Genomic DNA, 13,938 nt, shown 5'->3' with positions numbered 1-13,938 from the left:
GTACCCTCCATACAGCTCCTATACCTTTTGAACTCCTTTGTGCCGGTCCCTGTCCCCCTTCTCATACTATTTCTCTGATTTACAACCTTCTGACGGAGTATGCGAGTATTCATCCTTCACATTTTACTAAAACATGGGACCTGGAGTTGGGTGAAGTGGTGGAGGAGGCCAACTAGTTTAAAATATTTTGTCTAGCTCATGTTTACTCTCCTAGTCTTGGTGTTCGGGAGACCCAATACAAGTTAATATCTCGCTGGTATAGCTCTCCAGATGTCCTGTCCAAGATAGGGATTGGTGTGCCAAATACTTGTTGGCGATGCTTAAATGCCCCTGGAAACCCTATGGGTGCCAGTGCTCTCATCTCCATCAGTTTTGGTCAGAAGTCCTTAAACTTTCTGCAATCAATTTAAGGTGAGCCAGTTCCTTCTGATCCGTTGTTCTGGCTGTTTCACCTATCCACCGCCCATATTTCGAGATATAACAAATCCCTATTGTGCCATTTAAATAATGCTGCTAAGTCTGTTATCCCGGTAAAGTGGCACTCCTCCTCTCCTTCAACGGTTAGAGATTGGTTCGTTAGTATCAATTTCTATATGGAAATGGAAGATATTTTACAGACGATAACTAAAGAAGATACAGAAGATACAGACGATAACTACATAGCTTTCAGAGATACATGGTTCAGTTGGATGGATTACAAGGAATCGAACACCGTTAAGGATATTTTTGCATCCAATTTCTCCTCATTTTCTTGTTGGGTCTCCGGTACCCTTGAGGTCCATGGTCCTTTGTCATTGATTGGGGTTTTGTTTCATTTGACCGGCCTGTGGATTTGATAGAGTGGAGTCTATTTCCTTACTTTTTGCCTTTGCTGAACCCGGAGTTGTATTATTTATTATTTATTTAGATTTCCTCTCTCTCTCCCTCTCTTTTTTACCATTTGCCCCATTGTTTTTATTTTTTTGGTTCACCTCAAAACCTGCAAGTTTATTATCTTTTTATAAATTTATTTATTTATTAGTACTGTAAGGTTTCGTTTTTTTTTTGTTTTCTGCGATTTTATTTTGCTTCTCTATTTTACACAAATGAATCAATAAATACAAATTTGCACTAAAACATGAACTGTTGGGGTGCCTTGAGGACCACGTTTGGGAATAGAGCAGTGGTTCTCAAACTCGATCCCCAGGACCCCACACAGGTTAGGTTTTCCAGGTCACCCAGCAGGTGCACAGGTGTAGTCAATACTCACCGACACATTTTAAAAGATCCACAAGTGGAGCTAATTATCTCACTTGTGATTCTGTGAGGAGACCTTGAAAACATGCACTGTTTGGGGTCCTGAGGACAGGTTTGAGAACCTGTGGAATAAATGAATAATGTAGACTTCAAAGCAACCTGTAGGAGGGAGCTGCAATGAACGGATGCAAGTTAGGTTTTATCAGGGAGTTTTGAGCAGTCCCAAATTGTATTACTAATGCTGGACATACACTATACAATTATCTGTCAGATATCTGTCCAATCTGACTGGTTAGAATGAAAACCTGGTAATGTATGGAAGCAAATGACAGTTGATCATATGGTCTTAAACATCTTTGCTCCAAAATTGAGGGAGGATTGGGAGTCACACCAGGGCATGGATTTATTTGTATTTTCTCTATCGTAAATTAAATGCTTAGGAATACATTATATTTCTGGATAGGTACTATAGACTGTCTTATGTTATACATATAGTTAGAAGTTCAAATAAAATGCCCAAGTCACATTTCCATGATACCGCATATGAATCCAAAACTCGAGCATCATATGATAAATTAGAGACTGTTCCCGAGTGCCCCATGGAATATGTAACAAAAACATTCATTAAAATGATGTGTAAATAAGCACATATTATCCAATACGAATTGGGAATGTATGGAGTGTTGAATACGTTGGTATCAGAAGTAAAGAGACTACGGTATTCCACATTTTTCGTCCATGGTCGCAAAAATTTTGAAGATCTGGGTAAAACATTACATTTTAATAGCTTTGCTTCTAAACCAAGAGCTATAAAATTATTTCTTAAATGACATTCAGAAGAGGGTGTACCTTGCTTGGAATAACTGATGGTGCTCCCTAGTAATCATGGAAATAATATATAGTAGAAATGTGAAGAGAGCATATGAAGCCCACCTGACCTCCCATCTCACCCAGTAATGTACACAGGCCCTGATTCAGAGCTGGATGCTCTGAAAGAGCGCTCGCTCTGAATCAGAGTGTTTTGTTTTGTTTTTGGAGCGGCCTCCTGGCCGCTCGCATAGCTGTGGGTGACCAGGATGATGGTCGCGATGGTCAAGATTGTGGTAGGGTCTCGTGGCCGCAAGCCCCAGAGAGCTTCTGGCTCTAATAAAGCCACGCCTCAAAAATGGTGCGAGCTGTTGATCGCTAAACGGGTCCCGCGCATGCGCACGTCGGAGCCGGCTCCAGCGTGCGCTTGCACGGTGGCCTACCATCGACCCGCTCACGAGCGCATAGCGCTTGCGAGCAGGTCTGAATCAGGCCCACAGTGTGGACCTGATTGAGTTTATGCTAAAAAGCTCCCACAGCAGTGATTTTTGCAGCTGTGGATATGCAAAGGTATTCTAATGCAACAGTGGCTGGGACTTGTACTGAGTACAGATACGCAGCATCGGTCACAGATCAGGCAAATGACTTCCTGAATGACTCCATCGTCACTTGGAGTGGGCGGCGGAGCCATGTTTCCTGTATACAGGATCGCAGTCTGCGGCTGGTACATGCCCCAAAACCTGTTACACCACGCCTGCGTTTTTCTCCCCATTACATCACACAAAATGCCCCTTCTGTCATTCAATTGGAAATAAATCCTGTGAGCCAGTGTATTCATTTTTAATTCACCATGTGTGCGCACGGCGGCTGTCACTCGTGGTGTTTAATGTTTTTAAATGTCACCAGAAAAAAAAAAAAAAAGGAGAGACCCACACGGGAGGGGTGGGTGGGGGGGGGGGGGGGGGTGGAGAGAGAGAGACAGACACACGGGAGGGTTGGGGGGGGGGGGAGAGAGAGAGACAGACACACGGGAGGGTTGGGGGGGGGGGAGAGAGAGAGACAGACACACGGGAGGGGTGGGGGGGAGAGAGAGAGACAGACACACGGGAGGGGTGGGGGGGAGAGAGAGAGACAGACACACGGGAGGGGTGGGGGTGGGGGGGAGAGAGAGAGACAGACACACGGGAGGGGTGGGGGTGGGGGGGAGAGAGAGAGACAGACACACGGGAGGGGTGGGGGTGGGGGGGAGAGAGAGAGACAGACACACGGGAGGGGTGGGGGTGGGGGGGAGAGAGAGACAGACACACGGGAGAGGGGGGGGAGAGAGACAGACACACGGGAGAGGGGGTGAGAGAGACAGACACACAGGAGAGGGGGGGGAGAGAGAGACACACGGGAGAGGGGGGAGAGAGAGACACACGGGAGAGGGGGGAGAGAGACACACGGGAGAGGGGGGAGAGAGAGACACACGGGAGAGGGGGGGAGAGACACACGGGAGAGGGGGTGAGAGAGACAGACACACAGGAGAGGGGGGGGGAGAGAGACAGACACACGGGAGAGGGGGGGGAGAGAGACACACGGGAGAGGGGGGGGAGAGAGACACACGGGAGAGGGGGGAGAGAGAGACACACGGGAGAGGGGGGAGAGAGAGACACACGGGAGAGGGGGGAGAGAGAGACACACGGGAGAGGGGGGGAGAGACACACGGGAGAGGGGGGAGAGAGACACACGGGAGGGGAGGGGGGGAGAGAGAGAGACAGACACACGGGAGGGGTGGGGGGGAGAGAGAGACAGACACACGGGAGAGGGGGGGGAGAGAGAGAGACAGACACACGGGAGAGGGGGGGGAGAGAGAGACAGACACACGGGAGAGGGGGGAGAGAGACACACGGGAGAGGGGGGAGAGAGAGACACACGGGAGAGGGGGGAGAGAGACACACGGGAGGGGAGGGGGGGAGAGAGACAGACACACGGGAGGGGTGGGGGGGAGAGAGACAGACACACGGGAGAGGGGGGGGAGAGAGAGACAGACACACGGGAGAGGGGGGGGAGAGAGAGAGACAGACACACGGGAGAGGGGGGGGAGAGAGAGACAGACACACGGGAGAGGGGGGGGGAGAGAGAGACAGACACACGGGAGAGGGGGGGGAGAGAGAGACAGACACACGGGAGAGGGGGGGGAGAGAGAGACAGACACACGGGAGAGGGGGGGGAGAGAGACAGACATACGGGAGAGGGGGTGAGAGAGACAGACACACGGGAGAGGGGGTGAGAGAGACAGACACACGGGAGAGGGGGTGAGAGACAGACACACGGGAGAGGGGGTGAGAGAGACAGACACACAGGAGAGGGGGGGGAGAGAGACAGACACACAGGAGAGGGGGGGGGAGAGAGACAGACACACGGGAGAGGGGGGGGAGAGAGAGACAGACACACGGGAGAGGGGGGGGAGAGAGAGACAGACACACGGGAGAGGGGGAGAGAGAGACACACGGGAGAGGGGGGAGAGAGAGACACACGGGAGAGGGGGGAGAGAGAGACACACGGGAGAGGGGGGAGAGAGAGACACACGGGAGAGGGGGGAGAGAGAGACACACGGGAGAGGGGGGAGAGAGAGACACACGGGAGAGGGGGGAGAGAGAGACACACGGGAGAGGGGGGAGAGAGACACACGGGAGAGGGGGGAGAGAGAGACACACGGGAGAGGGGGGAGAGAGAGACACACGGGAGAGGGGGGAGAGAGAGACACACGGGAGAGGGGGGAGAGAGACACACGGGAGAGGGGGGAGAGAGACACACGGGAGAGGGGGGGAGAGAGACACACGGGAGAGGGGGGGAGACACACGGGAGAGGGGGGGAGAGAGAGACACACGGGAGAGGGGGGGAGAGACACACGGGAGAGGGGGGAGAGAGACACACGGGAGGGGTGGGGGGGAGAGAGAGACAGACACACGGGAGGGGTGGGGGGGAGAGAGAGACAGACACACGGGAGGGGTGGGGGGGAGAGAGAGACAGACACACGGGAGGGGTGGGGGGGAGAGAGAGACAGACACACGGGAGGGGTGGGGGGGAGAGAGAGACAGACACACGGGAGGGGTGGGGGAGGAGAGAGAGACAGACACACGGGAGGGGTGGGGGGGAGAGAGAGACAGACACACGGGAGGGGTGGGGGGGAGAGAGAGACAGACACACGGGAGGGGTGGGGGGAGAGAGAGACAGACACACGGGAGGGGGGGGGGAGAGAGACAGACACACGGGAGAGGGGGGGGAGAGACAGACACGGGAGAGGGGGGGGAGAGAGAGAGACACAGACACACGTGAGAGGGGGGGGAGAGAGAGACACAGACACGGGAGAGGGGGGAGAGAGAGACAGACACACGGGAGAGGGGGGGGAGAGAGACAGACACACGGGAGAGGGAGGGGGAGAGACAGACACACGGGAGAGGGGGGGAGAGAGAGACAGACACACGGGAGAGGGGGGAGAGAGAGAGACACACGGGAGAGGGGGGAGAGAGAGACACACGGGAGAGGGGGGAGAGAGAGACACACGGGAGAGGGGGGAGAGAGACAAACGGGAGAGGGGGGGGAGAGAGAGACACACGGGAGAGGGGGGGGAGAGAGAGACACGGGAGAGGGGGGGGAGAGAGACACACGGGAGAGGGGGGGAGAGACACCCCCCCTCTGCCGTGTGTCTCTCTTTTCCCCCCTCTGCCGTGTGTGTCACTCTTTCCCCCCCCTCTCTCCTGTGTGTCACTCTCCCCCCCCTCTCTCCCGTGTGTCACTCTCTCCCCCCCCCTCTCTCCCGTGTGTCACTCTCTCCCCCCCCTCTCTCCCGTGTGTGTCGCTCTCTCCCCCCCACTCTCCCACACAGGAGAGGGGGGGGGGAGAGAGAGACACACACGGGAGAGGGGGACAGGGAGGGAGAGAGACAGGGAGGGAGAGAGAGAGACAGGGAGGGAGAGAGAGAGGGGGAGAGTAATTATATATAATTTTTTTTTTTTTAAATATCTACCAATAAATAAAGGGGGGGGGTGGAGGGTATGTCATCCACAACACTTAGCGACCCAGCAAGCACATGTGTTACCCCCACCAGCCACAATAAGATAAAAAGAGATGCAGGGGGTACAGAAAAGACAGAGGGGAGAAAGGAAAAGGATGAGGTAAGAAGCACAGAAAAACAGTAGTAAAAAGGGGCGGAATAGGGGAAGAAATGGAGGAGACAGAAGGAATAGGGAGAGAAATGGAGGAGACAGAAGGAATAGGGGAAGAAATGGAGGAGACAGAAGGAATAGGGGAAAAAATGGAGGAGACAGAAGGAATAGGGGAAAAAATGGAGGAGACAGAAGGAATAGGGAGAGAAATGGAGGAGACAGAAGGAATAGGGGAAAAAATGGAGGAGACAGAAGGAATAGGGTTAGAGAATATGAGAAGACTGGAGGAATAAGGAATGAGGGGAGGAGGGGAGGAATAAGAGCAATAACAGGGGGAGACTGTAGGATTAAGGATAAGAATAGGTGGATATAGGAGGAAAAGGTGCAACAATAGGGAGAGACAGGAGGAATAAGGGAAGATATGAAGGTGGGAAATATCTCCTCCACCTTGTGTCAAATAAAAAAAGTAATTCCTTATTTAATGCAGTAGGTTGTCTAGTTTTTAATATGTCCTCTGAAGATCCACTTCTTTATCAAAGCCTTCCAGCTCTCATCCTAACCCACTGTTTCATACTCCTTGCTTAACACTTAGCGACCCAGCAAGCACATGTGTTACCCCCCACCAGCCACAATAAGAAAAAAAAGAGATGCAGGGGGTACAGAAAAGACAGAGGGGAGAGAGGAAAAGGATGAGGTAAGAAGCACAGAAAAACAGTAGTAAAAAGGGGCGGAATAGGGAGAGAAATGGAGGAGACAGAAGGAATAGGGGAAAAAATGGAGGAGACAGAAGGAATAGGGGGAGACAGAAGGAATAGGGAGAGAAATGGAGGAGACAGAAGGAATAGGGAGAGAAATGGAGGAGACAGAAGGAATAGGAAGAGAAATGGAGGAGACAGAAGGAATAGGAAGAGACAGAAGGAAAAGGGGAAGAAATGTTGGAGACAGAAGGAATAGGGGAAGAAATGTTGGAGACAGAAGGAATAGGGAGAGAAATGGAGGAGACAGAAGGAATAGGGAGAGAAATGGAGGAGACAGAAGGAATAGGGGGAGAAATGGAGGAGACAGAAGGAATAGGGGGAGAAATGGAGGAGACAGAAGGAATAGGAAGAGAAATGGAGGAGACAGAAGGAATAGGAAGAGAAATGGAGGAGACAGAAGGAATAGGAAGAGAAATGGAGGAGACAGAAGGAATAGGAAGAGAAATGGAGGAGACAGAAGGAATAGAAAGAGAAATGGAGGAGACAGAAGGAATAGGAAGAGAAATGGAGGAGACAGAAGGAATAGGAAGAGAAATGGAGGAGACAGAAGGAATAGGGAGAGACAGAAGGAAAAGGGGAAGAAATGGAGGAGACAGAAGGAATAGGGTTAGAGAATATGAGAAGACTGGAGGAATAAGGAATGAGGGGAGGAATAAGAGCAACAACAGGAGGAGACTGTAGGATTAAGGATAAGAATAGGTTGATACAGGAGGAAAAGGTGCAACAATAGGGAGAGACAGGAGGAATAAGGGAAGATATGAAAGTGGGAAATATCTCCTCCACCTTGTGTCAAATAAAAAAGTAATTCCTTATTTAATGCAGTAGGTTGTCTAGTTTTTAATATGTCCTCTGAAGATCCACTTCTTTATCAAAGCCTTCCAGCTCTCATCCTAACCCACTGTTTCATACTCCTTGCTTATACCGGGTACACAAGAGTGTACATGCTTTTACATGTTTTTATTTTTGTTCTACTTTAGTTTGTTGGCGTTTACATTTCTTGTGCAGTTGCTCAAATATAGAATTTACACTGTACTGACAGATAATATAACCTGTATACTCAGCACTTTCTCACTTATCTCAATTACCTGCAGACTTGTTCTGTAAACTAAGAAAGCAGCTTGTTAGAAAAGGGAGCGGTTAGGTTATAGCTTGTGGGCACACGCTAAGACAACATGTCACTCGATCTGGCGGATCGGACAACATATCGTCCACATCAGCCAGTGTGTACCCGCTATGTCGCCGACGATGTGCACTCCTGCTCCCCAAATACAGCATGACCCCCGCTGTCGCTCCCAGCATCGGTAAGTGCGTACACACTTTGGATGGTGGATGGGCAACTAGTTTTGCCCAAACTTGTACTAAGAACCTCACTTAAACTCTACAATTAAAATTGAGTATATCAGTATTATTTTGACATTCATTGTTCTTAGTACTCAGAGTGTGCACCGGTGTTCTTTCTCCCCTGCATTGTACTACAAGTCTCAGCATGGTAGCACATCTTATGTTTAAAATTAGGGTGTGCAGTCTATTTGGGTATTCTAACTGCTGATGCAGCAATCTTGTCCATGTTCTGTACTGCAAGTAACTTTTTTCCTGTTTTGTTAATACGGTTTCTGTACTTTGTAAAGTGCTGCGGACCCCTTATGGTGCCATATAAATAAAGGATAATACTAATAATAAAAGAGAGGGGAAAAACTCTGCAAAATAAGATAGTGACCCGGCAAATGATGGGTCAAAAATACTATTTGCCAATTTTTTGTTGTATGAATTTCACAGCATCTATAAAGGTTGGCCTCATGTCTGCAAAGGACAGTTCAGCATTTACAAAGCAATTGTTTTTGCCTTTGTCCCATACTAATCTACTCCCCCAAAAATCCTGTCTACATCATTGTCTGCGAGGGTAGAGTGCCTGTTGTTAAAATGACCAGCTGAACATTCCATTATATTTTATTGAAATATACACTTAAAAACAACAAACATCCCAATTAAATATTTAAATACAATTCGATCTGTTTTAGATAAAATTATAAAATAAAATCAATGCTATTAAAATATTGATACAAACATATTGCCCTGAGAAAAGTTGATAAAACACTTTATTTTCCTAAGCAACTGTCTAGATGGTCATTTATTTTATGTTCCAATACCTCCAAGTGACATATAGGACAGTTCACTTTCCGTTGGTCATCATTTATAAGTATGACTGGTTTATCACCTGTGGTGTTTGAAAAAAAGTCCTTAATGTTTTTACCATCCAGCCGAGGCCTTTTGGGAGGGTGGCCATGAGGTTTTCCAATGTGTGATCCCTGTAGTGCAGGCGATGCACCCTGAGAGGAGCTGGGCATTTCTAGTACATCGTTACTAAAGTTACCATGTTTCCACATTGGAGAAACTGGTTTTGAAATTTGCTTATTAAGTGGAAGCTTTACTGGGGATCCACTGACATTTATGAATGCCTTTGTATTTGCAACCGACACTTTAGGCATGCTGGGCTTGGAGGCCTTGTTTGTGTTAATTGCATTTGATGAAAAGGTGCTATAGCTCAGAATTGTGTTTTTGGGAGTATTATTTGGCAAAGACTTGGCTGCTGTACTGGAAGAAGTAAAGGCTCTCTGGACTTTCACAGCCGTCGGTGTTTGACTTGATTCCCCAAGTTTATATCCTGTTCCACCAAATGGTATAAATGTACGGATATCAACTCCTTCGCTTTTTCCTGCAGAAAGAAATAAAAAGGATTTATAATATATAAAAGTGTAGAGGCTGCAGATGACTAAAAATAATCCTTTATTTTAAAATATGGGGGTTCAATAATCCTATAATACACAAGTTAGATGTAGCAATTAGACACACAACAAGCTGCTTGTATAAGAGGATACTCATATCCATGGGGGTGATTAGTCTTTTGTGACATTTACACAACACATGGAACAATTTACTCAGGGGGTATTTTGTTATTTGTTTTACACATATATGTCTTACTTCCATGAATTACTTATCTCACACATTGTAACCTATGTAGTGTGCCCAGTAGCGGCTCCAGGCACGGGCAAGCCGGTCTGTCGCCCAGAGCACCATGGGATCCGGCAGGCGCAGAAAAAGCCCTCCCTCCACACGGCGCTATTGTGATAAATGCCCAGGGGGAGGGAGTGGAGGAGGGAAGGGGTGGCAACACAGGACAGCGCTGGGTGTAGCAAAGTGTGCCTGAGTGTGCCCAAGGTGGTACTCTCATGGATAGAATAAACAATGCATGGGTCAGATGTTTTTGTAAAGACCTTCTGTCTCGCTTTAGTATTCTGTAGCTGCCTCGTGATGTATCATCTTGTCCAGGCATTGCCTATTCCGCCCAATGTAACCTATGTAGTGTGCCTAAGATGGCTGCTTTATCTGGTATCTTCGTAGATAGGATGAATAATCCTTGGACTTTATGACCAAAATGGCTGCCTCAACTCTAATATGTTCACGGTATTCTGTATGTTCTGCAAATCTAATCCTTGGTTTTTATCTTCATGGTTTCTTTAAAGCGAACCCCTGTATTATGTATATAGTTTCTGTAACTTCTGCAAAGCTAAAAACCACTGTAATATGTACAAGATTCTGTAAAGCACCTTGAGCCCTTTGGAGTAAAGTGTTATATAAAACAAGAGATATGGTAAGAACTTACCTTTGTTATCTCTGTTTCTACGAAGTCCATAGGGTCCACAGGGTTGACCTTGGGGTATAGGTTGGGAACCAAATCCGGGCACCACGCAGTTAAAGCTTTTAGCTCCCAGGATGCACTTGGGTCCACTCTCCCTATAACCCCGCCCCCCAGCCAGAGGCACCTCAGATTGTAAGTAGCCAAAGGCCGGAGGAGGAGAGAAAAAGAGAGAGAAAACTGGAACACTCTAGAACCATACTCACAGAAAAGGAGACGGGAAGCCGGTGACCAGTAACACAGCCCATATGAAGCCAGGTGCGTCAGGGCGGGCGCCCTGTGGACCCTATGGACTTCGTAGAAACAGAGATAACAAAGGTAAGTTCTTACCATATCTCTTGTTTTCTACTTCAGGGTCCATAGGGGGTCCACAGGGTTGACCTTGGGGATGTCCCAAAGCAGTTCAACCAAGGGTGGGGACGCTCCTGTGCTGAGAGGAGAATCCGTCGCCAAAAAGGAAGCATCCTGAGAGGCAAAGGAAACCAATGCCTAGAACCTTAAAAAGGTATGGACAGAAGACCACGTGGACACCTAGTAAGGCAAAACAGCCGAGGCGCCACGACGAGCCGCCCACGAGGGTTACACGGCCCGAGAAAAAAACAAGCCTCAACGACAGAAATGCCCACCCATGGGTAGGCCCCTGAGGAAGACATACGAGGCCATCCAGTCAACATTTCATTATAGGCCGGCCATCGTTTCCTGTTAAAACCAGAAACCGCAGACCACCAATAAGGAGTCCGCTTACCATAAGGAACTTGAACGGATCACATAAAGCCAAAGAGGCCGGACCACAGTCCATGAGGCCACAACAGCCGAGAGGACTGGGAACTGAATGGCCATACCATAAGTTCCAGAATAATATGGAACCTAAAAACCACTTTAAGAAGAAACACAGGGCGAGAGCAACTCACACCCTGACATGATGCCCTCCAGAAGAGGGAGCCACATGAGAACGCTCCCCATTCAGACACTCTCCTGGTTGATTTAAACACCCTGAGAGAGAGAGAGAGAGAGAGAGAGCTTAAACAATAGACCATGTAATGGCTATCACAACCAGCGGTTCCATTGACTGTCCCCGGAGGGAACAAAGAACCACTACTAACTCCCCAGGAGTCCCTAGGGAGGATAAGTGGAGACATAATCCAGAAAACACTCCAAAGGATGAACTGGATACCAGAGCGGAGCAATTCCATATCTTAACCATACCGACAGTGTAGAGATCCGCACTGTCAGGAAGGCCAGGCCAAGGGTGAAACCCAAGCCAGCTGGAAGGAATGCCAGAATATCTGGAAATCCTGGACACCGGAGGATCGTATCGACAGGTACGATACCATAAGAATTATGTATGCCACAGTCCGTGGCAGATCCCAGCAAAGTCTGGCCTATCTGCTCTAAACATCTCAATGAAGACAGAGCCAGGGAAGCCCGAGGACCACAGTAGGGGCGCAGTTAAAGACAAGCGATCCAGATCCAGGGAAAAACAAGGACCCTGAGACAACAGGTCCAGATAGTGAAGCAGTAGGAACGGAGCATCGAGGAGGAGACTCCGAAAATCTTAGTACCAGTGATGTCTGGGACGACCTGGAGCCCCCAGAAGGAAAGCCCCTCCGTCTCGAATTAAACTTCCGAAGACCTCGAGGAAGAAGGGAGACCGGAGGACACAGGTACACAAAGTGGAAGGACCACTTCACTGACAAAGAGTCACTGAAGGTAGCTTCAGTACTCCTAGAGCTGGACTGTAACACCGGTAATGTGTGATCGAGTCAGAAGGCCATGGGGATCAATCCCCTCAGGGAGGCCCCCTCTGCTCACCAGGAGTTGAAACCTCTCTTGGAGAAGAGACTAGTCCCCGGGATGCACGCCGTGACGGCTGAGGAAGCCCGCTTCCCAATGGAGAGCTCCGGGAATAAACACCGCAGAGTTGGCCAGGAGAAGACCCTTGGACTATGTCAGAATGGGTGACATTCCTAACATTGCCACCCAACTACCAGTGTTGCCTAGATGGAAGCCACTGTTGTGACACTGTCGGACTGAACCTATTCAGGTTAACCGTGACAAATGGGTTAGGCCAGAGTGAAAGTCCAAGACAGCTTAAAGTATCAACAAGGTAAGTGGCAGGGCAGAAGCGACAGACGTCCAACTGCCCCGAAATGAATGCGGACCAGACACTGTCTTTAGCAAAGAACACCCTGGACGAGATGGCCATAGCCACCCGGACAGAGACCAACTCGCCTCCGTAGAAAGTATCATCGTTCGAACAGTGATCCGATGGAAAAAACTCGATCCATCTGGAGGGGAGTCAATTATGGCAAGGCCTGGAATGGAACTGAGCACATTCCACCCTACCAAAAGGTAGACACTCTGGTAGACCGCGCATCACAAAGAGTAATGACATATGTCGACTGCGTAGATATCCGCACCCTCGAAGTTGAAGAGTGGAGATCTTGTCTTACGCCAGAAAAATTCTCAGATTCTGAGAATCCAGCAGTGCTCCCAGATGAAGAAAACCCTGTGAGGGATGCAGGGAGGACTTTTCTGTGACGAGAAGAAGCCCCGGTTATCCTGACCTGGCGGTAAAGTACCTTGGTGATCCTGCTAAAAGTAGGAGACCGTCCAGAGAAAGGAGCATTCGGATACACTGAACAGGTGAACTGTCAGAAAATCCATAAAGCTGGTAAACCCCGGTGGAGTTGAGGACAGCCCCAAAAGGCAGAGCCCGAAACTTACAAGTGTTGCTGTGGCACAGCAAACCTGAACCCATGCTGATGAGAGGGCTCTGTATGTACCCGTAGGTACGTATCCTGAATACTCGGATATACCATAAAATCCCCAGGTTCCAAACATCGGATGATGGAGCATGGACGATTCCACCTGAGTCAAGGCACCGTTGGAATCTGATTCAGGGATTTGAGACAGAGTATAGGCAAAGGAGGACCAGTCGGTCACCGCCCCAAAAAGAAAGTAGAACAACCAGTCCCTCACTGAGATAGTGAGGTTGGCCGAAATAGCTCTGCTTACCACAAAGACTGTATAGCTTTCTGGGATTGTAAGGCCCTGATCAGTTCTGAAGAAGGGCCCGTGTACCAATGCCTGTGAGGAGGCTGCATGAGCAATGAGAGGCCGTTGAGAATCAGTACCTCACTCTGGAAATTCCCCAGATGTAGACCTGTCCCGTCAGGCTGAGGGTATATCCTCAGGTGTAGAAACAGGGTCGTCCGGAAGTCCAGGACTGCTCGGTACTGGATATGGTGGCCCCCGTGGAGGCCGACAGCCTAGGAAAAAACAGGCCTTT

General features: G+C 49.3%; 1 protein-coding gene across 1 annotated transcript in view; it reads right to left on the bottom strand.

Annotated features, from left to right (window-relative positions):
* Positions 1-8,883: 8,883 nt before the first annotated feature.
* Positions 8,884-13,938, bottom strand: part of SPRTN (SprT-like N-terminal domain) — a 32,706-nt gene continuing 27,651 nt past the window's right edge. The window contains exon 5 of the mRNA XM_088474462.1: positions 8,884-9,665. Coding sequence (XP_088330588.1) covers positions 9,049-9,665 — 617 coding nt within the window. The 3' untranslated portion in view covers positions 8,884-9,048. The remainder of the gene's footprint in view (positions 9,666-13,938) is intronic.

The sequence above is a fragment of the Taudactylus pleione genome, unplaced genomic scaffold, assembly GCF_031769625.1.
Source record: "Taudactylus pleione unplaced genomic scaffold, aTauple2 ptg000154l, whole genome shotgun sequence".
In the NCBI taxonomy this organism is placed as follows: Eukaryota; Metazoa; Chordata; class Amphibia; order Anura; family Myobatrachidae; genus Taudactylus; species Taudactylus pleione.
The sequence above is the reverse complement of the archived record's forward strand: the minus strand, read 5'-3'. Positions and strand labels throughout refer to the sequence as shown.